Below are 25,458 nucleotides of genomic sequence, written 5' to 3'. Positions count from 1 at the left end.
CTATATGGTACAAAATATTATTTTTTAACTAATCAGCTAATTTAAATCTACAGTCTTGCAAAAGCAGCTAGCTACCGAATTCATATAAGAGAATTTCAGGAGCTCTTGCTCTACAAGCACTTTGCAACTTCACCGAGATCGAAATTATCTTTTTTACATGATGGAGTTACCATCATTCACGAGAATCCACTGTTGGATTACCCACTGCATGGATTTAGTGAAGATAAATAAATTTCAATGGCCCACGGAGCTAATGATGAGGCAAGATTTGTTATTCGAAACTATCATGCTCGTTGCTTCTTAATTGCCCCCCATCGAATTAATTCTCTATTTGATACGAAGAATAGATAGAGAAAAAAAGATGGATAAAAAAAAAATGATGGATGAAAAATTCATCCATTTTCTCATATATTTGATAAAATATGAAAGTATTGGTGAAAATAATTTACTTCTCTATTTGGTATAGGAGGAATAAGAGGAAGGATGGATGACATTTGTATAGAATTTTTATTAAACTTTTCTTTGATAAAAATATTATTATTATCAATTTATAACACCTATCTATACTAAAGAAATAAACAATGTATAAATTTATAATCTATAATTATATAAAAAATTATATAAATATTAATAGAATACATAATTTTATAAATTAATTTTTAATAAATTAATTATATAAATAATAATTTATAATTTAATTTAAATAATTAATATTATATAAATAGTTAATTAAAAAATAATAAATAAAAATAAAAAAATATAATCTAATTATTTAATTATAATTATAAAAAATTATATACTAAAATTAAAATAATGACTAATAAAATATAATAGTACATATAAAAATATATAAAAATAATATGAATGAAATTGTGAAGAAGCATTATAGTTTTATCAAAAAAAAAAATGAAAGAGCGCAAGTCCATCCTTCAATGCTCCATCTATTTTTTCTTTATCCTCCTAATTTGGAAGTATGCAAATTGATGGGTCAGGATGGATAGATAATCTCTTTTTTTCCATCTATTTTTTCTATAACCTTTTGAATCAAAGAGTAGATAGAGGTCATCCATTATTTCAATCCCATCCATCCGCCTTCTTATGATTTTAACCAGAATAAAGATAGTCTGAAAAGGAACAGTACTTGCAGCCTCAAGCATAGAAAAAATTATCAGCCAGACCCGATCTACTAGCTTAGCAATAGACTGGGCCTGTAACGCCTTGCCACATGGACAAGTTCATCCACTTTAGTTCAAAAAAAAGGAAAAGAAAAACAAATCAAGGAAACAACCGATGCACAATCTAGCCTTCAAATCCAGGAATAGAGGTGCAGGATTGCTGTATCTATTACCTCCCTATCCGCTCCTTTTCCTAATTTGTGGTCCTTCAGTAATCGTCGTCTATGGCCCCATCCTCTTCACTACCACCTCCATCTTTCTCCTCGTCATGGTAAATAAGTAGTTCTATCTGCCTCAACCTCCCCATCGTGCTCCAACTAAAAAGTTAATTATCCTTAGCACTGCTGCATCTTGGGGATTCTGCCAGAACACCCTCTATGCATAGACCTTCTCCAAGTGCCACCACCACTGATGCTCCAGCCCCAAAATAGCCCCCCCCCCCCCCCCCCCCCAAAGACAACTGTGGCGGTAATAGTCGTGACCGGGTCTGCCTCCATTGGCGGCATCATGGACATGAGGAATGGGATATCCAGCTATTAAAGGAGGGGTGGTGAGGACTTCAGGGTTCCAACAATGATGCAAGTAGTAGAGAAGCTTGCCTCTTTTCACTTCTCTCTCCTCTCCTTCCTTCCCTTTTCTACACCACCACCATCCTCCTCGGCTCTGTCCTCAGCACCTTCGCCGCATCTCTCGATCATTGCCAAGGGAGGTGGGGCTTGAGAAGATGGTGACGGAGAAGAGGGGGGCTGAGAGAATGGTGGTGGGGTCGGAGGGAGGGAGGTGCAGAGAGGACGGTGGCGGAGGAGAGGGGCAGCTTACCAACGATATTGGAGGAGAGTAAGCACTGTGAGAAAAGAAGAGAAACAGTAGTGCACGAAAAAGAGGACAAAGATAATTTTGTCCGAAATATTTATTACCAGATTATCATATTTTCGATAATCTGGATAGTCACCAATTGCTCAAGCAATCTGGATTGCCTCATGAGAAATAATCTAAATTATTAATATAAAATAAATTATTATTAAAAATAAATATCAAATATGATTATTTGATAAATTTAATTTAAATTATTGATAATTTAGATAAATTGTCGGTTACCAAACGCAAACTTTAGGTTGTTGTGTCTCAGCCAATGGGCTTAGAAACTAGTGTCCACATCCGAGGAAAATTTGATCCAACCCGTAGGGAAAACCATCCATCAGTTAGCCCAACTCACATATTCTGCGGCCGTGAAAGCAGAAGCACCCGCAGTCAGCGACCCTCAAGTCCAGATCCGGCTCCGCGATGCCGCCCAGGAGGCGAGACCGCCGGAACTACCCGCCTCCAGATCGGCCGTCTGGTTCCGATCACCCGGGCAGGGATTCTTGGACCCGAAGCCGCGCCGCCTCTACTCCCCGGTTCCCCTCGTCCGCTTCCCTCCTCGTCTTCTCCCTCGCCTTCTTCTTGGTCGTTGGGTCCCTCACCGTGTACCGCGGCAGCCGCCGGCGACCGGTGGCTGCCACGTCGCCAGCCCTCTCGGTCTACGAGCGGGGCCTAGTCAAGCGCGACGTCTCCTTCCAAGAAATCCTCACCGTAATCTCACAAACCCTTCCCCTCTTTTGGCCATCTCTCCCCCATTCTTTCCCCGTTATTTGGTAATGGTTTGATCTATTTCAGGAGCATGGAAGGGTTTCCGAGAACAAGTCTGGCCGCCACTTCCCGAATCCCGTGCTCGCATACATAACTCCCTGGCATGTGCTTTGCTCCCCTCCCAGCCTGTTTTTATTATTGTTGTTGTTCATGTTTTCGTCTTGAAGCCATGATATATTTTAGAATACATAGAAATAATTTGAAAATATTTCATCTTTTTTTCCACTTATATTGGTTTGCCTTCGAAGGGGTCACTCTCGAGTTTGTTTGTCATCTTCTTGATTGCTATATAAGGTTAGATCAGTGTTTGTTTATTCATAATTTCTTACAATGATGCAATCTTTTAGTTGTTCTTCTTTCACCACTCAGTAATGTTATTTTATGGTTCTGTTACTCTTGAGTTTGTTTATCATCTTCTTGATTGCTATGTAAGGTTAGATCAATGATTGTTATTTTTAATTTCGTATAATGCTGCAATCTTTTCATAGTTCTTATTTCACCACTCAGTAATTTTATTTTACATCTACCTTATGTACAAATCAAGTAGAAAATGTTTATGATTGTGCTTTAAATTTTTGCTGGGCTCGAACTTTTACTTATTGATTGGTTTGTAAAGTTTTAATATGACCATTTCATCATCATTTCTTACTACTGTTATCCTTGTTGGTTGATCTTCTTTTGTAACACTGATTCCTAGATGATTGAAGTTTCCATTGTGTTCAACAGTATCGATAAATTATTTTTCTTGACATAAATAGGGTTAGGTCATGCTTTTTAGGCTTTTGTACCGGTGTGATGACAACTTGATAGTTTGAATGGAATCTGATTTAATGTTTTGGTTTTTATCTATAGAAACAAGGAACCTACTTATAATATGTTCAAAGTGTGATCCAAGAAGATCTCATATTTATCTATTGGATTTTGGTTACAGATAATAAGACCTCCAAGTTAGAAACCAATATAACACCTTCAATTGCCACCCTCTTGTCACCCCCCCCTCCTAGGTTCCCCTTCATCTTGCAACTCATACCATCTCTCCTCCTTCCAGCCTATATCGACCTGCCTAGTAAAACCCTTAATCCTTGTCTGATTGTCACCATAATCACAATTGGAGCCCAACCGCACCCCCAATCTTACTATTGTGCAGCTCATCTTGGAAAACACAACCACCTTTTATATAATGAATCCTGTGCGTACTATTACAAAATTACACCTTTGAGGCCATTTTTGCCATATCTTATTGATCACTTTGAATGCATTGTTTACTAGTAGTCGAAGAAAATGATAAAAAAGCGCTTCCAAATGCACTAGTTTATTTTTTATTTATTGTATATGTGTTGTCACTGGTTTTTGGTGATGACACTAAAGCTAGGGTTGTGATAATGATACCTTCAAATTTTGCGTTCCTGTAAGATATCCCTAGAAAGTTGTCTCTGCTTTGAGACATGCATCAGGCTTGATTTCTTTGCTTACTTGGAGGGAATATGTGCAATGCAGGAATTCCAGAGGCTATGAAATTGCAAACCTGTTCAATTCTAAGCTAACACATCTGTCACCTGTCTGGTATGAGCTGAAGAGGTATGATTAATCTACTGAAGTTAACAGCTGTGTCTCATGTTTAGGTTTCCATTTTTTTTTTTTGGTTGTTGTAATTCTAATATGCCTCTTCTCAGTGAGGGGAAGACACTAGTTCTTGAAGGACGGCATAATGCTGACATCAAATGGATTTCTGAAGTTCGAATGAATGGACATTCTCTGGTACATCATAAACCTGAGCTTCTAATGCAGACTGATGCTTTATGCCCAATGCTTCCTATCAATCTTTTTCAAGACCTTTAATTATTATTTTCTTTTTCTAGTGCACTTTTCAGTTGCAGCCATATTTTTTTATAATATTGCTAGAACTTATACAGATATGTTGTAGAACTAGCTTTTTTTCCCTATAATTTGTTGCTATTTATTCAGATATCACAGTATTCAAACCATTTATTTGATATTTTCCTCTAAAAAATCACGGAAAGCTGTGCAACCTTGGTTATTTTACTGGGATGACATAGTGACATATTAATGTTGGCATGTTTCAATACTCGTTCAGTATAAATATTTCTATAAGCTTCTGGAATTCTTCATTGAAGAATCTATATTATAGGAAACTTACCCAGAATCAACTTTTCTTTTTTACTTAGACTACACCAAACCTAATAGATCACTAATATTTATATATAAACATAATTATGCTTAAAAATATTTCAAATGTAGTTAAGAGGTGTAGATGTCCTTTGATTTGTGGTCTAAAATCTATTTATTGATGCACCAATTATGTTCATACAATTTCTATCCCTTTGAGTAATCTATGACATTTTCTTGGTTTATCCATGACAAACAATTAGCAGACTATGTGTGATTCATGTCTTGGTCTGTACTATGCTTTTGTTTGAAGCATGTTGACACTTAGTTTTCTTCATGTATTAATAGAATCTGAAAAGAAAATGTCTATATATCAAAAGCACTAGCACACTTGCGCTGAGTATTATGTTTTAGGACTTAAAGATGAAACAAATTAGGATCCAATATTGCACCACTACTGATTACCATGCAAAGTAAATTTCATGTGATGGTTGTATATATGATTGTTTAATAGGTTTTACCTAGAGTTGTTCTAGAAGCATTTCCTGCAGAGCTGCTCCTGAAGAAGAAGCAGTGGACTAAGGCAATTGATGTCATAATAACAGAGTGCAAGTAGGTGCTTCATTTTATACAAGGGTCCTTGTTATCATCTTTTTCTACAGCACCATTCATGGGATTGTTAAATTTAACTTCTACTTGTCAGTGAATAGGGAAATGGGGTATGACGGTATTGTGCTAGAATCCTGGTCAAGATGGGCGGCATATGGTGTACTGAATGATCCGGACATGCGTAGTATGGTAATTTCCAACTTGATTATGTTTGATGGGCTGATATTTGAAGTGTTGGCTTTGTACCTAACAATAATTGTGATGTGATTATTCCATATATTTGGTGGCTTTTTATTTCTTCATTGACATGTAGTCTTCTTGAATAGCTTTTCCACTTAATATTATGGAGTTAAGTAATGACACCTAGGCATACATTTCTCATTCCTCATCAAATTTATAATTGCCCTTTCTCTTTCCTCATCAAATCTATAATTGCCCATTCGACTGGTGTTGCAAGGACTCTCTTTGTTGGAGCACATCCTATCCTGGATGCTGTGTCATCACAGGAAGATATCACGACAAATTTAGAATGTGCTGTTAACTTTTTATGTTTCTAAGCAGCTCCAATTTTATATCATGCTAAAAACATATGCTAGCACTTCTCTTGGTTATAAAACCTATAAATTTCCCAATTTTTTTAATAAAATAACCTTTTTGTCATCCATTTTAAAAATCATGTACTATCCGAAAATCTTCATGTTAATTGTCACTAATAAATCATCGAATTTGAAGCTTCCAGCGAATAAATATTAGTATGCATTTTGTGAAGATCTATGTGCACATGTGTTTAGTCTTATATCGGCTATGCAATGGATTGATCTTAGGTACTTGTATATGGCCAAGGAACCAAATAACATCTTTTGGCTAGTTTTTTTGGATGAGATCTTGAGTTATAAATGGTATCAGAGCCAACCTGGTCTATGGCCCATATGGGCTAGAGGGCATTGCAGTGAGGACCTATTTGGGATAACCATCGGTTGATTGTGGTGTTTGTGATCGGATTTGAATAGCTTTGGGTCCTTAGCCTGCTGAGGAGGCAGGGCCTAAACAAGGAGATTGTGTGACGACTAGTGCAAGTGTGTTTGGCCCCACATCAGCTATGCATTGAGTAGATCTTGTGTAGTTATACAGGGTCAAGGAATTTAGATAAACACTTTTCGGCTAGCTTTTTTAGGTGAGGTCTTAGGTTGTTACACATTTTTAGTATTTTCCTATGAGATTTGAAATGCTTGGAGTTAGACTAGCATCAGCTGCCATATTATGGACTTTACACCACATGCAATTGTCTTGTTTTATCTATAGCTTAAGCATCGTATAACCAATATTTCTTTTTCCCTGATGCAATGTAGGCACTACAATTCATCAAGCAGCTGGGAAAAGCGTTGCATTCAGTGAGCTCAATGGCAGATGCTGCTCGCCATTTGGAATTGATTTATGTCATTTCTCCTCCTCATTCAGAAAAGCTTGGTGAATATGATTTTGGGCCGCAAGATCTTCAGCAGCTTAGTGATGCCATAGATGGTTTCTCTCTCATGACTTATGACTTCTCAGGGCCTCATCGTCCTGGTCCAAATGCACCCTTGAACTGGATACGTTCTTCACTGCACATGCTTCTTGGTGATTCTAACTCTGATGCTCATGGCCAAGCTCGCAAAATCTTCCTAGGCATCAATTTTTATGGGAATGATTTCATACTCTCAGAAGGTATGTGTGCATGTAGAATTGATTTCTGACAATGGGTGTTGGATGTCTTTCAGAGTGTTGCTTTTGTGTGTTTAGCCAGATCATAGCATGTTCTGTCTGTGGTAAAATTTTAAAGCCCCATTTGCATGGCTGCAAATGAGCCAAGCTGTTCATGAACAACTCTGGCACAGATTGGTGAGGGCTCATCCAAGCCTGGTTTGGCTGGGGAACAAACTGAACTCAGATATTTTAAAGCCTGGCTCAGAAATGGCCAAACTTGAATATGTTAAATAGGCAAAAATGAGTGGGAGCTTCACTCGGCTCGATAAGAAGCTTGTCCAAGTTTTTCTTTTAACAAGCCGGCCAGAGCAGAGCCAAGCTTGAAAACATGCTGTCAAACTCTGCTAGAGCTTGATTATTGCTTTTATGTAATAACCCAAGCTAGAGCAGCCTATTACTCATCTCTGGTTAACTTGTTTGCAGCCCTACCCATTTGGTTAGGAAATATTTGTGATCAGGTTGAGAGGGATTGAGGAATTGAGGTGGACAAAGGAGGTTTAAAATGAAATTTTATTCTGCTTTTTTGATAGAATATTTTTTATCCAGTCTGTGAGAGACTGCAAGGTGAGCACCCAAGAATTCTTTTGAGTCCTTCTTTTACTGATCAAGAATCAAGGAGCCTAAACTAGAAAAAAAAAAAAAAGTAGGTTATCATCCCTCCCCCTTCCTTCCTCCTATTTTACCCTGCAATATACCAAAGCCTAAATGTTTTGATTACGTAGGGCATGACTGATTCTGGGCATCTTGCACCATCCATTATCAATCATTCACTGGTCTTACAGCAGGCGGAATGATAACCTGACCAAATTTCTAATCCAGTTTTAACTGAGATTTTTTGCATGGGTGAGATAGTTATTTCCTCATTGTAGATATTTCAAGAGCGTAAATTGGCATCAGTATATCATATCAGTAACATATGCATAGAATCTAAATATACTACAAGAAGGTTGGATCCTTGAGGGTTTGTTTGGATGGTTGGGCCCAAAATCCTATGGGACTCATAACCCAACCATAAAAAATATTGAATTATAAGTAGGCCAGGTGCTATATTTATAAGTATCTAGAATCACTTTTGAATGGTCTGGCTCTCCCATAGGGAGAAAAAAATAACCTCAGCAGGTCATTTTTTTTCTCGCTATGGGATCCGGGCCAGCCCAATCAAAAAGTGGTTCTGGATATTTGAAAACAAATAGCCTGACCTGCTTACAGTCCATTATTTTTGGTGCTTGGGCCACGAATCCAATAGGATTTTGGCCCAACCATCCAAACAGGCTCTAAGTGTTTTAAAAAGCATGCAGGACCACTTGTTCTATAGGTCCTTATGTGGAAGTTAGTTATGAACTCTAGAGTGAAATTGTGACTTTCTGAATAGAATACTGTATTGGATTTATGCTGTCCTAGACACCATCTTGTCTTGTTTACATTGTAAAAGGGAAAATTTTCATTCCATCAAATTATAAATGAATTGTTATCATTCACTTGCACTGTATGCTTATCATCATGATTTGTCTTGTAGGTTTAGGTAGTGGAGCTATCACTGGAAGGGACTACATTTCATTGCTGGAGAAGCACAGACCTGTGCTTCGGTGGGATGATAAAAGTGCTGAGCATTTTTTCATCTATTCACATGACAATGTGAGGCATGCTGTATTTTACCCATCGTTGATGTCGATTTCTATGCGGCTGGACGAAGCTCAAGACTGGGGTGCTGGCCTTTCAATTTGGGAAATCGGACAAGGCTTGGATTACTTTTTTGATCTTCTCTAGCGTCAGCCGATCCCATATTTATTAGGTTTTGGCAGTGGAAGCTGTAATGTACTAATGTAAAGTACTAATTTACCGTTTTCTGAAAGGTTGAACTGTTTATGTCCTAGTCGAGTTCATTTAAGGTTCATGAGATTTTTAAATTATCTGTAAGTGAAGCAGTGCCTGCCTTTTAACAATGAGATGGTATGCAATCATTCAGTTATCATTTTTGCTATAACATGTTTTCTAGCATTTTGATTAGTTGTTCCTATGGCTTTGCTTGACTTGTACGTGCGTGTCAGCTTTTTGACTCGCTGCATGGCCGGAATCCTTTGTTGTGGAGTTTGATGCTGGAGTTCGATGCTATGGAGTATGGATTTGTTCGACAGGATGCCGAACCATGATGTTGTTTTGTGGACGGCTCTGATATCAGGCTATTCCCATAGCACTGGAGAGTGTCGGAAAGCTTTGAAAGTTGAAACCATTTGAATGTGTTACGGAGGAACACCGTAGCATGGAACTTCATGATTTCAGGATACTTTAAAAATGAGCAGTCTGTGGAAGCTTTAAAGCTTGTTTGAGAAAATGCCTTGGAAAAATATTCTCTTTGAACACCATGATGTCAGTGTTTCACCAATTTAAGGGAGGCTCGAAACTATTTGAGTGTGTAGAGGAAAGGAAAACAGTGACTTCCAACTCCATGATTTCAAGATACTTTTAAAAAGAGCAGCCTGCGGAAGCTTTAAAGCTATGCAAAGTTATGTCTCATTCATCAATTGAATGCAGCCCATCGATAATTTCTGCTCTGTTCCATGCCTGTGCAACAATTTAGAATCTCCAGCGAGGAAGAATACTTCATGCCCATTTGTGTCAAACGCCATTTTAGTCAAATGCTTATGTTGGGAAATCTCTTGTTGAAATTTACGCTAAATGTGGCAACATCGCCGATGCTAGGACAGCATTCAGTCTGATTGTTTCGCCTAAGATGGCCTTGTGGACTCCTCTCATCAATGGTCTTGTATACATCTCGGGCTAGAAGCAATATTAGAGTTTGGGAAGATGTTAGACACTGAATAGATCCTCATGCAGTCACCTTCGTAGGGCTTCTGTTGGCTGGCAGTCGTGCTGTTAGGTTGATGAGGGAATGAGATTTTTTTTTTAAACTCCATGGTGGAATGCTATGGGTTGCTTCCAAAAGTGGAGCATGTGCATATGTTGTTGATCAGGTTACACGAGAAGGTGAACAAGTGTGGGGACTTCTGCTTAGCACCTGCTGGTTCTGCATGGACTTGGAAGTGGGTGAAAGAGTGGCTGAGAGAATTTGTTGTTTGGATTCCAATCTGTCTCTCTATGCGGCTCTCTCTAATATTTATGCTAAATTGGGAAGTCGGGAGGAGGTGATGAAGGTGAAAGAGACTGAGAGGCCTCAACGTAAAGAAAGATACCTGCATGTTGTTGGATTGAGGTTAAGTACAGAGTTCATGTGTTCCGTACAGAGGATAAAATCCATCGGAGAAGCGATGACATTTATGCTGTTCTAGAGGCCTTAATGGCCAATGTCTGTTCGTATTCCGATCTCATTGCACTCTATATAGTAACCAAAACAATGATGTTTTCGTTTCCTCACTTCCAGCAAGGGCATATTTCGGTATTGTCTAATTGAATCTGCTGCATTTCCAATATGATAGCTTCTAACACAGTTTTAGGTGCTGCAAAAACATGTGTGAGAATGATAAGTTTATCGTGCGCTCGACCTGCCAACGGAACGGTCATGGTGTCAATCTTGATTTACTTTCTTGACTGCTGTAACACTCAGTTCCATTCTGAGGCTTTCTGATCCTCCCTTGTGTAGGAGTTCAACTTTGCAAATTTTCTGGTGATACTGCTTGAATCTGCTTAAATTATATAAATTCCTAAAGCACAAAAACAAAATTAAAATCAAACACATAGGTATTGTGTTTGAAATGACTCGTCTTTCATAATTCTTAGCTATTTGGATTTTTCTTTTTTCTTTTTGTTTTTGGTGTTCTTACAGGAAATGGCTTTTTTTTTTTTTTTTCCCCACACTTCATGGCCAATAGGATCCTTGTCTCCAGCAGAAAAATTATCCTATCCATTCACTAAGACTGATGGTACATTTTGGGTATGCAAATTGGCATCCCTGCTAAATGGAGAGCTTCTGGATACATTTTCACAATATTTTCATCATAAAGTTTGGATCTTCTGTAGTACATGTTTTGCATCATAGATGCATCATAAGTGGTTATATAGTCTTGGATAGTCACCATGTCATCCATATTGGATATTTGTCGATCACCTCAAAAATATGAACGATCATATTTAGTGCCAAACAAGATGCGCTCAAGAGAGGGGCAATAGCTATCTAACAATGATACGGATGATGTAGCAGCTATCTAAATATAAAACTTTTCATCTTAATATTGTTTTTGCTGATCCATGGAATTATAACATTATTACATTTCACGAGCTGATGCTTGTGTATCCATCTCGAGAGATTTGAGCATCCAACTCTTCTAGATAGTATTTGGATACCCCAATTCTGAGTAGAATAAGAGCTTATTCTATCTTATTCCCCCAAACAGGTGAAAAAGGTACGGTGGACTATCTTGATTTAGCAATTTCGATCAACCCTCTTTTATTCCCATCTATCCTAATTTAACTATTTCATGATGGACCATGAAATAGTTTATTCTAAATCTTTAATGAACATTAATTACACTTTATCTTAGGTATATTGAATAATACTGTATTAATTACATCTTATTTTTGGTGGAATAGCATATTTTCAACCAAACAGAAATTTGAAATAACAAAGGTGAATAGTTATTTTTTAAAAATTTATATTTTTATTTCAGGAATAAAAAAAAAAATCCAAATACTATCCCAGAGAATAGATGTACACGGCATAATCTCACTGAAAATGAGAGCCCCAGTCCCATCCCCGAAGTGAAGGCATCCGGACCGAATCCGGTTAAGCGCGTTGTTATTTGGAACCGGTTTGGATTTCCGGTTAAGGGCTATTTTGGCCGATCGTTTCTCTTAACGGGAAGACGGAAACACCCACATTGGCAATCGACAAAGACAACCTTATCCCCGTTAGAAGAGATAGAACGGGCTCAGAAAAATATCCCAGGGGTTTTGTTCCCAAAACCCTCTCTGCTCCACATCGCCATACCCCAGAGGCCAATCTCGAAGAACCCTTCTCCTCTCGGTAAGTTTCTCCTCCATTCTCCGATTCGGTCCATGCAAATCACTACCAATCTGTAGCATAGGAAGAATTTTTCTCAATCAAATCGATCTTTTCTGAATTCCAGCAGTCCTCATGGACCCAAAACTGCTCCTTTCCTCGCATAGAACATTCCCTCCCGGCCCTTTCCCTCTCTCCCTCGCCCAGCCGTCTTCTTCTCGGTTATATCTCCACAAGCCATCCGTTGCCCCTAGAGCCCACCTCTCCTTTCCCCTCCTGTCACCTCAAAATTCCTCCTTTTTGGGTAAAAATCTTGTCGTTCATGAGAACAAGCTAGGATTAGGTCAGAAGAAGAAACCATTGCCCTTTACTCGTGTAAAAGCCGTCGTCAAGAGAAGAAAGGAGATGCCTTTTGATACTGTGATCGAACGGGACAAGAAGCTGAAGCTGGTTCTGAAGATCAGGAATATTCTTATCAAGCAGCCTGATAGGATAATGAATCTTAGAGACCTCGGCCGATTCAGGAGAGACCTTGGTCTCACCCGGAAGCGCCGGTTCATTGCGCTCTTGAAGCGTTTTCCCGGTGTTTTCGAGATTGTGGAGGAAGGTGTCTACTCGTTGAGGTTTAGAATGACGCCGGAAGCTGAAAGGGTTTATTTGGAGGAGTTGAGGGTGAGGAACGAGATGGAGCAGTTGCTTGTAGTGAAGTTGAGGAAACTGCTGATGATGTCACTCAATAAGCGGATTCTTATAGAGAAGATTGCTCATTTAAAAACTGATCTTGGCCTTCCAGTGGAATTCAGGAATACGATCTGTGAAAGGTACCCGCAGTACTTCAAGGTCGTGTCAACAGATTGTGGCCCAGCACTGGAGCTGACTCATTGGGATCCCGAGCTAGCAGTTTCAGCAGCAGAGATGGCTGAGGAAGAGAATAGGATCAGAGAAATTGAAGAGAGAAATTTGATCATCGATAGGCCTCCCAAGTTCAAAAGGGTAAAGCTTCCGAGGGGTTTGAATGTTTCAAAGGGAGAAATGAGGAGAATTTGTCAGTTTAGAGACATGCCTTATATATCCCCTTACTCTGATTTCTCAGAGTTGAGATCTGGTACCCCTGAGAAGGAAAAGCATGCATGTGGGGTGGTTCATGAGATATTGAGCTTCACCCTTGAGAAGAGGACATTGGTGGATCACCTCACGCATTTTAGGGAGGAGTTTCGATTCTCACAACAGCTGAGGGGGATGCTGATTAGGCACCCAGATATGTTCTATGTGTCACTTAAGGGGGACAGGGATTCGGTGTTCCTCCGTGAAGCTTATCGTGATTCTCAATTGATTGAGAAGGACAGGTTGTTGCTTCTGAAGGAAAAGATGCGGGCACTCGTTGCTATTCCACGATTCCCTGGGAGGGGAGCACGAAAGTCTGAAGTGGCTGGTAAAGATAATGTAGTGGTGGAAGGAGGTGGAGAGGAAAGTGATGAGCAATTGTCGGATGTGGATAGTTTCTTGAATGATGAACTAGGTAGTGAATTTGATGAGGATGATGATGATGTTGATGATGATGAAGATGATTGGAGTGATGAAGATGATGATTTGCCACCAGATTTTGATGATGGTGAAAGCCTAAGTTTTGAGGAAGGCAAATCACAATCACGTAATATCTCAACAAAGACACAAGACAAAGTTCTTGTTCCTGTATTTCCGGATGGAAGACCAAGAGAACGGTGGTGAAAGTGTCTTGGCATTTGTTTTAAACCTAAGTTATGAAGAAAAATGGCATCGATGGCCTTTTACATTGTATTTCATTCACTGGAAAGTATGGGTATGGATAACATTCTGAAGTTAACTCATCATGCATTTAAGGTTTTGAATTGGATATAGAATTTCTTGGCAGCATGTTCTGTAATTTGAAGATCTCTTGATGTTGCTATTATTTGTACATTTCTGATTGGCTTATGGTGCTTCCTAATGACCAGAAGTAACACTACGTCTTGAACTTTTACAATTTTCTGATGGTTCATCAAAACTGTGACTTGCTTGAGCTGTAATTCATTTTATCTATTTTCGTTATGTTATCTCTCAACAATCTTTTTCAGTCTACTTGTTTGCAATACCCGTGCCTTGGACTATACGAATTTCACTAGTTTTACCACGAGCTCCACTGATTTTGAAATAGAAGATTTTTTGTTTAAATGTCATAGCAGTATGATAGACTGTATTTCATTTGTCGATGCCTGCATATCATGTACTGCTTTAAATGTTAGGAAGCCATTGACTTGCATTCACCTTTTGTAATGCACCTTCATGAATGATTTCAACTTTCTGGCGATCATTAGATAGTCTCCTCAGAGAGTGATATGCTATTTTATAATATGATGATGCATGAAGAATCCTAAGCATTGTATTTTTTCTTTTTTCTCCATTTTCCTTTGTCAGATAAACTAGTTTATATTTCTATCATGTAGTCAGTTTGATATTCCACATGTTTACTCTCTTTGCTTGGATTTGTCTTTCATCCATCAATCAGTGAAGGAATTTATGTAGCAGTGCCTCTCCTTTTCTTCATTCTTGGTTTAAAGTGATCTGCCTTTTACAGTGTATTCCAATTGTAGTGTTTGTCACTTGTATACAACTTTAAGTGGTTGGAGATCTTTATTTCAGTTATGTTCAACTTCCTTAAAAAATATGCCTCTATAAAGTTCTAGTTATGGCCTATTCTATATGAAATAGTGGAAAAGGATTGTAGTGTGTTTGGAATCTTTAATCTAGTAATTCAGCATTATATTGAGCATTGATGCATGAGCATGTCTCTATGTTAATTCAGGGTGTTATATGCTGGTTGAATGCTTTGATTCAATATGAGTGACCATGTACCATCTCAAGGCTCCATTTTAGGGATAAAATTCACTTTGGATAAAGCTTGAAAATTTGCTGCCATGGCATTTCATGGTTTAATAGAAGCTGCAATTTCCTCTATCAAATTAGTGCTTGTGGATTTATTTTCTAGGTGAATTTTAGGGAGGCTAACAGTCTCTAGCGTGGTTGTTTATGGCCCAGGTAATACTTAGCCATCCAAGGTCACTTACCCATCACTATATTTTACTAATCATATATGATGATAAAATGAAGTTTAAGGTTGAAACTTGAAAAGTGAATCCTCGCTTGGGTGAAAGCAATCTCAAAGTCTGCTAGGATGATTTAGTTTGGTTTTTTCTGTTGGCTTTTTCATATAAAATGCAGGTGCATGATTATTTGCACGCGCACCTGAATGCCATTATGTGAAGATATATGAAGACATGCACCTATGAAACACATGAACGACTATCTACTTGAAGATATAAGATAAAAATAATACAAAAATTGCAACAGTTCTGAAAATGAATGCGAATACCAGTATCATCTCTAGGCCATAGATGGTGGTAGACATTATCATGTATTCATATGAGCAGCAGGTAATTCAGTCAACCAATGATGAATAGGATACATGAGACTTCCCTCTTATGCAGAACCCATTTGAAACCTGAAGAAATACTATCAGCAAAGCTCTTAAGTTGTTCTCCTGAACGTAGGAATGTCAGGTGGTGTTATTTTCCTGACATTGGTGCTTCATATAGTTTACAGTAGTTGCATAACCTCCGAACCATGATCGGGGAACAATCTGCACTTAAATTTTTTCATGGACCTAGGGGTGCTACTAATATAACAGAAGGGACCAACAGTTATTTGAACTATTTTGAGAATGAAGATGGTCAAACCCATCAAGTCTGTTTCATCAAGGAAAAGTTTCTTTCAACTATGTCACGCAAGGATCTCCCACTTCTTAATTAGCCTTGATTCCGATGATGCTAAAGTTGTCTGAAGTTGTTTCCTACCATATTATGGCTGTGATATGGACAGGCAACTAAAGTAATGGGAACATTATGAAAACTTGGTGGTGCATTTGATTTGAGCAGAAAATGTGCTCCTTATCATCCATGTTTGTAGCTTACTAGTTTACACCGCCCAGTCTAGTTTAGTGGATTCTTTTAGATGACAGCAGGTAAACAAGTTCAAACTGGGTAATGCGGTCTGGTTGTTTTTCTTTTCTGTGGTAGGAAACTGCAGTTGCTGCGCTAAACTGATATATCTAAAGACATTGAAAACTAATAAGCACAGATAGCCCGCACCACAAACCCTCAAGGTGAAAGATTTATGGATTTCACCAATTCCTTAAGTCTGGCAAGCTGTCTTCAGTCCGTTGCTTGTTTTTGTTGTGTATTGATTGGAACCTGTTGCATGACTTCCACAGACAGTACCACTTGAATAAAAAAAAAAAAAACAGCTGAGCGGCACTATATAACCTTTTCCCACTGGATTTCTTTTGATAAGGATACCATCGATCACCTAAAATGCCATGATAAAACTTCTATGAGTTCGTAAGGATTAAAATCAATTTTAGCACTTCCAGGTCTTATTTGATGTCAGCTTCGTTGCTTGCACCTGTCACCCCTAGATTTCACTCAACAACCATCATTCTTCTTTCCTATGCCTACAATTCCTTGGCCGTGCATAAAGATCAAAATCAAGTTTAGCTCTTCCAGGTCTTATTCAATTTCAGCTCTCCTCCTTTGCTTGCAACTGTCACCCCTAGATGCCAGTCAACAACCATCATTCTTCTTTCCTACGCTTACAATTCCTTGGCCGTTTGAAGTCTTATTTAGCATTCCTTCGTTGTGTTTGGGCGTAAATTCCCTGCTGGTGTGGTGGGTCCTGATTTATGACTGATGGTGTACTTTTGGATCATCTACCAGCCAAAGTTGACGCAACTTCATTCTTATCACTTAGCCTACTTGCTATATGTTCTGAGTTGAACTTGGTGACTTAGATAAAGCCATGCTTCTTTTTTTACATTAAAATAAATAGAAGAGTCCCCTAATTTGATGCACTTCATACAACTGGCTGAGGATAAATAACAGTGTAATGTATGTTGAAAGTACAAATAGCTTTGTTTCTACTAGGGCAAAACCATGGTAGGGTGCAAGAAGTTTGAGAGGGACAACTCTCATGGTCCATAAAACAACACAACAAACTAGTTGGATCTTCCAAAAAAAAGAAAAGGGAAAAAAAAAAAAAAAATATGTAGATGATAAAGGACAGAGTCCGTGAACATATGATGGGCATAAAGTGGGTCCTCAGCATGATGAACTACATGGTTGGCATCAACCATTTCTGACAGAATATTCTCCTCTCAGCTTGCTTTCTTCAACCTCTTCTCAGCAAACCCTTCGTCATGCCTCATTATCCAAAACCTCTCTATTTCTTCAGGTTTCCTGCCTGGGATCCGCCCTGCTATGAGAGTCCACCTGTAAAAGCCCATGTAACATTCATGACTTTTGTTTGGGAAAAGAATTCTTTTTTTTTTTTTTCCTTCCCAAAAAAAATCACCTGATAAAGCTATAAAATTATTTCAGGCTCCGAAGAGATCTGCAACAGCTATAATTATTGATTAGATTGACCACTGCATACAATCCACTTACTGGAAATTGTAAAATTTCGAATTTCTTTTTGATGTATTTGAGCGAATTATTATTCGAGGATCTCTCAGATGAAGTATTTTGCATTTCTGTTTGCATGAAAGGTGTTTTTGTAGTATGGGGGATGTTTTCTATCATGTATTAATTCCATATGTTTTATGCGATCGTCTTGTTTGAATGCAGTGTTGATACATATATCACAGATAAGGGCAGTTTCATTGTCTTCTCTTAGGTGCTGATGAATCACCCAATCGATGGCAATAATATTAAGATCTAATATGGCTTCACTTCTGAAAAGACACAGAATAAAATGTTGCTGACCTAAATGCATGGCATCTCTTAAAAATTAATTATCATTATAATATATTTAAAACCCATCATTAAACTATTCATTCGGTTTTTGGTTCATTAGAATATCTAATTCGAAATCAAATCCAATATGCAAGATTCGAATCCAAACATGTAGGGTCATTGAGTCTACTTTTGGATCAACACCCTTAATTATCCCCCAAATAGAATAATAAAAGAAGAAAAAACAACATCAACACCCATTATATGCTGCACTCCTATGTTCTTTGCCTTGATAGAAACCAGCTCCAGCAAAGGTTTGACCCACTTGGCAAAGCATGCATCTTGGCCAGCAGCTTGATTGCCCGCCATGGCTCATATTTTTACCTTGAAGGAGGCTGTCAGTGTAACTCCTGGTGGAGCAGTGACTATTATGAGCTATTCCCTTCTGATTTTTGTTGTGAACGGCATGAGAAAAGGGACATAACATGATCTACCTGTAGAGGGGTTTACAAATTGGATGTTCGCAACTTGCCCTTTGTTTCAGATTACTGAACCTTGGACATTCCTGTTGTTCATTCTTAATTTCCTTGCAGAGATTACATAGGAAATATCTATCTCTACTTATTCTAGCATCGAATATCTATTTACAGGCACTGGTTAAAAACACCAACTCATCATTCCTATGTCATGCTAATCCGGAATCTGGAACTCGATACTCGAAGAACAGCAGATGAGAGAAGAGCAGGTGGGGGGTTTTATACCTGTCACCGACTAGCCTATACATTCTGTAAACGAGGTCTTCTTCTTGTTCTGACAGGTTGATGAACGCCCACTCCATGCTGCTAACCTCTGCCACCAATTAATCACTCATTGGAACATTTACAAGCAAGCAATACCCATGATACCCATGTCAACAGTTCTAATGGAGCAGGAAGCAGAGAAATAAACAGTAGAGAGAAAAAGCCTGATAATACCTTCAGCGTCACAATGAGTAGTTCTGGAGTGTTTTTGACACCTAGACTTATCCATAGCTTCAGCTGATGGAAAAGATGGCACGGGAACAAATAGGAAGGCAAAGATTGTAGGAATCAACGGATCTAGTTTACAGGATGCGTCCTCCTTTTGTCCGGGGATGGTGCAATTAACAAACCATGCCGCATGAAAAACATGTCTGCAAGTAACAAGGACTGATGGAATGTGATTGCATCATAATAGTGCTTGTAATTAACTGGTGCCCGCTAGCATCTATCCGTTTTGAGAGTGCTTACAAATATCTAATAATCACTACTTACTATTACCAACAGCTCTTAGTACGACGGATTGATACCTAATTCCTCACCTAGTCTGCCACTTGAGTGGTTATTGATAACCATGGTATTCGCAAAAAGACACTAATCACAACTATTTTTTGCATGTTATTAGAGACAAAGTTTACCATTTTTATATGGACTAATCTACCTATTTGCTTGCAACGCAAACAATTAATGGTGCGGGGTTACCGTCCGCTGCATGTGCAACATAAGCACCAGGGATAAGCCAGATGCTTGCCAGATATACAAATAATTTGAGAAGAACAGGAAGAGGCGATTCCCACCAACCATAAACCGGTCATGCACCTCTTTACCTTGCATTATAAATATGGCCCGTCCAATTACTGAGGTTAATAACACGATACGACTCCCTCATTCACTATCTAATTAGTTTGATTGCATGATTCTCAGTTCTGTGGCCATGTAGGTCATGAGCTCAAGTTGTTAAAGATGTAGGATACTATTTGTTTGAGTCTGAAAGCCACAGCTTGTCATCAAGTTGAAGCTGTCAAGTAGCACTCCTGGGCACGGAACATGCAGCTCTAATCTATTTTAAGAGTGTCCTAGAGAGACATTTGGATTTTGAGGCATCCAGTGGGGTCCTTAAAGAAAGAGAAAATGTCCATAAAAGATTATTAGCCAGAATAATAATTAAGGACTCCTTTCCTCCTGAGGAAAGAAAAAAAATGAAAAGAAAAAAATCTTGATCACTCCACTGTGGAATCCTAAGAGCTGGGAGGTCATGATTATATATATATATATATATATAGAGAGAGAGAGAGAGAGAGAAAAAGTCAGATCAAGATCAAATCGATCAAGATTCAAATTCAGTCGAATCAAAATTCTATAATAAAGATTCTATGTCAATAATCAAAATCATTGAATACGATTTATTATCTCTGTATAAAAAAAATTATATAATTTAGAGATTCCTAACCTACATATCAAGTAATCAAAAATTAGATAATTTAAATAAAATTAAATTAAATATATTTTTTAATTATTTGATGCGTATGTTAGGGATCTTCAAATCCTATGATCTTTTGTGAGTAAATAATTTTAAAATAATAGATTATATCAACGAATTGAATTATCGATGTAAAATCGTCATTATTCAGTTTTGTTCTGATCAGATCCAAGCTAAAATTCAATTGATTTTATCCAAATTATATATATATATATATAAGATTTTTTTGGTAGGAAGGAAGGGAATAATACGGTTGGGTAGTATCCGGACTGACAAAATGACACGGGTTGAAGACGTCAGATGATCTTTCCTTTCTGACAATTACAGCCTATCTTTCGTCCTTTACTAGGGAGTGCTAAATATTAAGTGCATATATATTTACCGCATGCAGACTTGCATGTTACAAATTATTGAAATATTTCACTAATACAGGGTCCAAATGTCTGCCAAAAATGTGAAAAGACTTGAAGATATTTTGTACGAAAATTCACATATTTATGTGCAAGTATACCGCTGGATCATCAATTGTATTTGAACCATTTTATTATTCAATAAAATCGGCGTTATTTGTCGTATTCTTGATTGATAAACTATATTGTGAAAGTTGTTTTCATCCAGCTGGTGGATTTGAGTCGTGACACAAATATTGGCCCCCAGAAAAAAAATGTCGTTCTGCAGCAGAAAGATGCAGGAAACTGTTTGCATTTATTGTCACTGCGTATCATTAAAATGGTATTGTCGTTTTGCCAAGGAAGGATGCTGCTGACTGCTCACCTAGCTCGGATCATTCACCAATAATCTTATGTTTGATTTGGATCGGAGATACCCAAAAGTTTATAAAAAATAATAATAATAATAATAAATAAATTTTTATTTAAAAAATAAAAAAATATATATTTTATTTTTATTTGAATAGAGAAGATAAAAAAAAAAAGAGTAGGAAAATTTTTATATATATTTTGATAAATATATTTTTTTATTAATAGATATATTATTTAATATTTATGATATTTTGATAAATATTTATTTTTTTTAAAAATATATTTTTTAAATTTATTCTGTTTGATTTTTTTTTTAATATTTATATGAATCTATTTGAGAATGATTTTAGCTTTTTGAAATGTCCGTTCCATTTAACAAATGCTCGTTCTTTTTTTTTTGATTCACGGCTCAACTTTCTGATATGATGAATTTCTGAGTTGTGCGAAGAGCAAAAAGGCAGTTGAAAAGATAAAAAATATAATAATCTAATTGTAATTTTAAAATTTTATTAAAAATAAAAATTAAGCGTTAACTTTCTCCTCTGTTACACCCCATATCGGAGTACAGAAAATTGAGTAAATGGGGAGTATGGAGGGGTTGAGAGAACCCTTCTCTATTCTCCTTTACCTCTCAAAAAATTTTATCAAACAAGAGTTTATTCTTTATCCTCTTTTTTTTTTTTTCTTATGAACCCCCATGTACCTCTAGTCCAAATAATATGTTAGAGTCCGTGTGATTTATGTAACAGCCTGTGCCAAAACCCATCTCTCATGAATTTTTATTTTTTATGAAACGTGCAAAGTGGCTCTCATAAAATTTTTTTTTTTTACTCTCTCTTTTTAAAACTCCAATCAAATAAGAAGCCTCTGTCCATTTTTTAAAAAATATCACTTTCTCCTCCACTTTTCATCAACCAAATGAGTCCTAATTTAAATTGGACCTAATGTAAATACAAACTATACCCAAATTAAAAGCTTGTACGGAGAATAAATCCTTTATGGGGGTCGCCATCAGGAGATGGAAGATCATTAAATAAGTTGGTCCACAAGCATGCACCGTAACACACACGGCATATATTATTTGATGGTCATCCGTCGTATTCGACAAATTAAAAAACCCTCTTTTCTTTACCCTCCTTTCTCTTTCCCTTATGAACCCCCGTATACCTCTAATCCAAATAATATGTTAGAGTCTGTATGATTTATGTAACAACCTGTGCCAAAACTCATCTTCTATGGATTTTCACTTTTCATGAAACGTGCAAAGTGACTCCTATAAATTTTTTTTTTTTTACTCTCTTCTCTTAAAACTCCAATCAAACAGAAAGCTCCCATCTATTTTTCAAAAAATGTCACTTTCTCCTCCACTTTTCATCAACAAAATGAGTCCTAATTTAAATTGGACCTAATTTAAATACAAGCTATACCCAAATTAAAAGCTTGTATAGATAATAAATCCTTTATGGGGGTCGCCATCAGGAGATAAGTCGGTCCACAAGCATGCATCGTAAAACATACGGCATACATTATTTGATGGTCATCCGTCGTATTCGACAAATTAAAAAACCCATTTTTTCCGAGCAATCACTGGCATAAGAATCTCTGGGCGTTTCATAGAACTGTGGCTTTGCCTGCAGCAGGACGAGAAGTCCAGGAATCCAAAGAATAAATCCTTCCCAACCATTTTAACAGACCAACATGGGGCTTTGGTTAATCTTGCCCCATGCTGACCATTGGGCTGGCCTTGGGGTCTAGCCTTTTGTTTTAATTAACATATTTAACGCAACCCCGACTAGCATAAGACAAGTCTACCAGGTTTTTGGAGGTAGAAGTTATATTCATATCAAATGAAAAGAAACCTAACAAAAAAGCTGATGTTCCAGCATAGAAAAGCAATAGATAATTTCACTTTTTTCATTCAAATCCATAGCATTTCTTTGTACTGATTGGCATAATGGAAATTAAAATGCTTTAGACTCGAGAGGAATATATTACATGAATAAAAAAAGAATAGCCTCATGAGATAATTATTTAGACCGGCAACGAAAGCACTCACATAAATAATAAAAAAATAAAAAAAATAATAGAATAATTTTTACGTGGTTCGATCCCTCAAATAGACCTACATTCACGATCCCAAAAGAGATATCTTCACTAAAATAAAACTGCTATAATTTTTGAACGGATAAAATTATAAACCCTCTCTTCTTCACAACTCCCCAAGATCCTGATTATATCCTTTTAGTTAACCCAAGGTTTGACTTGTTGTGGTGGTTATAAATAAGAATCAGGAGGACCTATTTATAAGAGCACCAGGTTTCCTCTGTTTTAGTCCCAACCGATGTGAGACTTTGAAAACCATTATGCTTGCCACAACAATTCTTCTATTTTTCAAAAGTCCCACATATCTTTATTTTGTCAGAGAATCGAACTCTCTTTTCAATCTTCGGAGTGTCGGTCCTTCTGCTGCTTTCCATCTTCATTGACAAGACATGTCCATCTAAGTAGTAGATGTTCTTCACTTTCTTCATTCCTTGCATAATTAAGTTTCCACCCTTATACACTCAACACCAATTTTTAATGCCAACATACTTGTATTTATGTGAAGCAAACTCATTCAATGAAATAATATTAGCTCCACCAATAGGCACATACCTTACATCAGGAATTATTTTGACTTTATCATTGTGGAGCTTTAGGCAAACTTTTCAAATACCTTCAATCTTTTGCTTCAGATTGTTTTTTACATTGACGTAGCCAAAATCTCCCTCAATGTCTGAAGTGTCAAATAAGTCTTGGTTAGTGCATACATGGATATCAGTAGTAGAATTCATCACCCAGCTAGAATTACTCTCAATAGCAGCTATATTTGAGAGATAAAGTTTATCATCAATATTGACCACATTTATGGAAGAATCACCCTTTGACTTATCCTTCAATTTTTTCAGACTTTTTAAGTCTTTTCTGAACTTTGGGCAGCGAACCTGAATGTGATCAAACTCTCCACGGTAATAGCACTCAACAGTGCTAAAGCCTTTCAATCAAGATCTCGATCTTCCACCATGTCGGTCACCTCTTTTTTTCCTCCCTCTATTAGAACTCTCCGTTGCTAGTACTCGAGTCTCTCCGGGGTAATCTTCATCTCCCATCATCCGATGATTCTCTTTCAAAATCTTCATCATCTCATTTAACTGCAGTGTGCTTTTCTCTGCTAATATTGACTGCACCAGTGGTTTGTAGGATCTGGGTAGTGAAGCTAACAAGAGCAATGCTTGCTCTTCTTCCTTAATCGACTCTCGTGCATTCAATAGTTGAGATACTAACTCATTCAATTTATTTGAATAGTCAATAACATTATCTCCTTCTTTCATGTTCAGTGAGTATAGATCCATCTTCATCATCAAATGGTTAGTTAACGTCTTCGAGGCATACTTCCTCTCCAACATGTCCCATAACTTCTTTAGTGATGTCTCCTTTAACACCATAATTTTAATTTATAGGATCAGTGCCATCCGAATCGTACTAACTACCTTCTTTTGGATTGTACTCCAATCTGAGTCTTTCATCTCATTCGGCTTTTCATCTTGCAATGCAGAATCAAGATCTTACTGCACCAAATAATCTTGAATTATGCATTGTCATAAAGTAAAATCAGTCATTCTATCAAACAATGAAATCTCATTCTTTAATATAATTATGGTGTTTAATAAATCTCCAATTAAACACTTCTACTCAAATAACTAATAATTGTACCACAAAATAAGCCAAATTTGAGAAAACCGACCTAAAAAATGAAACCAGTATGTCAAAATTAATCGGAACCAACTTCTTCCCAAAAAAAAATACTGACGTGGCATTGGAATCTGTTGACGTGGCACTGACTGGTCTTCCACCAAACTGTTGATGTGGCATCTCCTGCTCCTCTCTCTTTTCTCTCTTAGTCCGGAACCTCACTCTGATACCACTTGTTACAACCGACAGCGGAAGCACTTATACAAATAACAAAGAGAATAAAAAGAAAAAAAAATAACATAAAAATTTTTACGTGATTCAGTCTCTTAAATAGACCTATATCCATGATTCCGAAAGAGATATCTTTACTAAAATAGAACTACTATAATTTTTAAACGGACAAAATTGTAAACTCTCTCTTTCTTACAACTCTCCAAATCCTCGATTACACCCTCTTAGTTAACTCAAGGCTTGATTTATTATGGTGGTTATAAACAAGAATCAGAAGAGCCCATTTATAGGAACACCAGGCTCTCCCTGTTTTAGTCACAACCGATGTGAGATTTTGAAAATCACTATGCTTACTACAACAATAATGGATGGAACAAACATTACAAATGTGGAGAAACATAATATTGTCACAAAATTAT

At 37.3% G+C, this 25,458-nt stretch overlaps 3 protein-coding genes across 3 annotated transcripts; 2 read left to right on the top strand and 1 right to left on the bottom strand.

Moving 5' to 3' along the window:
* The first annotated feature begins 2,367 nt into the window (after positions 1–2,367).
* On the top strand, positions 2,368–9,267 carry LOC105039443 (uncharacterized). The gene is made up of 8 exons (XM_010915588.4): positions 2,368–2,747; positions 2,832–2,905; positions 4,302–4,382; positions 4,478–4,562; positions 5,446–5,543; positions 5,642–5,729; positions 6,890–7,244; positions 8,800–9,267. Exons 1-8 carry the CDS (start codon positions 2,460–2,462, stop codon positions 9,048–9,050), a joined length of 1,320 nt encoding a protein of 439 aa, XP_010913890.1. The 5' UTR covers positions 2,368–2,459; the 3' UTR covers positions 9,051–9,267.
* Positions 9,268–12,174: 2,907 nt separating this feature from the next.
* LOC105039449 (protein WHAT'S THIS FACTOR 1 homolog, chloroplastic) lies at positions 12,175–14,239 on the top strand. The gene has a single exon (XM_010915601.4). It carries the CDS (start codon positions 12,373–12,375, stop codon positions 13,963–13,965), a length of 1,593 nt encoding a protein of 530 aa, XP_010913903.1. The 5' UTR covers positions 12,175–12,372; the 3' UTR covers positions 13,966–14,239.
* A 2,920-nt stretch (positions 14,240–17,159) lies between these two features.
* On the bottom strand, positions 17,160–19,249 carry LOC105039457 (transcription factor TRY). The gene is made up of 3 exons (XM_010915613.4): positions 19,013–19,249; positions 18,800–18,887; positions 17,160–17,576 (listed from the first exon to the last, which is right to left on the bottom strand). Exons 1-3 carry the CDS (start codon positions 19,065–19,067, stop codon positions 17,462–17,464), a joined length of 258 nt encoding a protein of 85 aa, XP_010913915.1. The 5' UTR covers positions 19,068–19,249; the 3' UTR covers positions 17,160–17,461.
* Between the last annotated feature and the right edge of the window lie 6,209 nt (positions 19,250–25,458).

This window comes from Elaeis guineensis, chromosome 2, assembly GCF_000442705.2.
Source record: "Elaeis guineensis isolate ETL-2024a chromosome 2, EG11, whole genome shotgun sequence".
Classification (NCBI taxonomy): domain Eukaryota; kingdom Viridiplantae; phylum Streptophyta; class Magnoliopsida; order Arecales; family Arecaceae; genus Elaeis; species Elaeis guineensis.
This window is presented reverse-complemented; position numbering and strand designations above follow the sequence as displayed.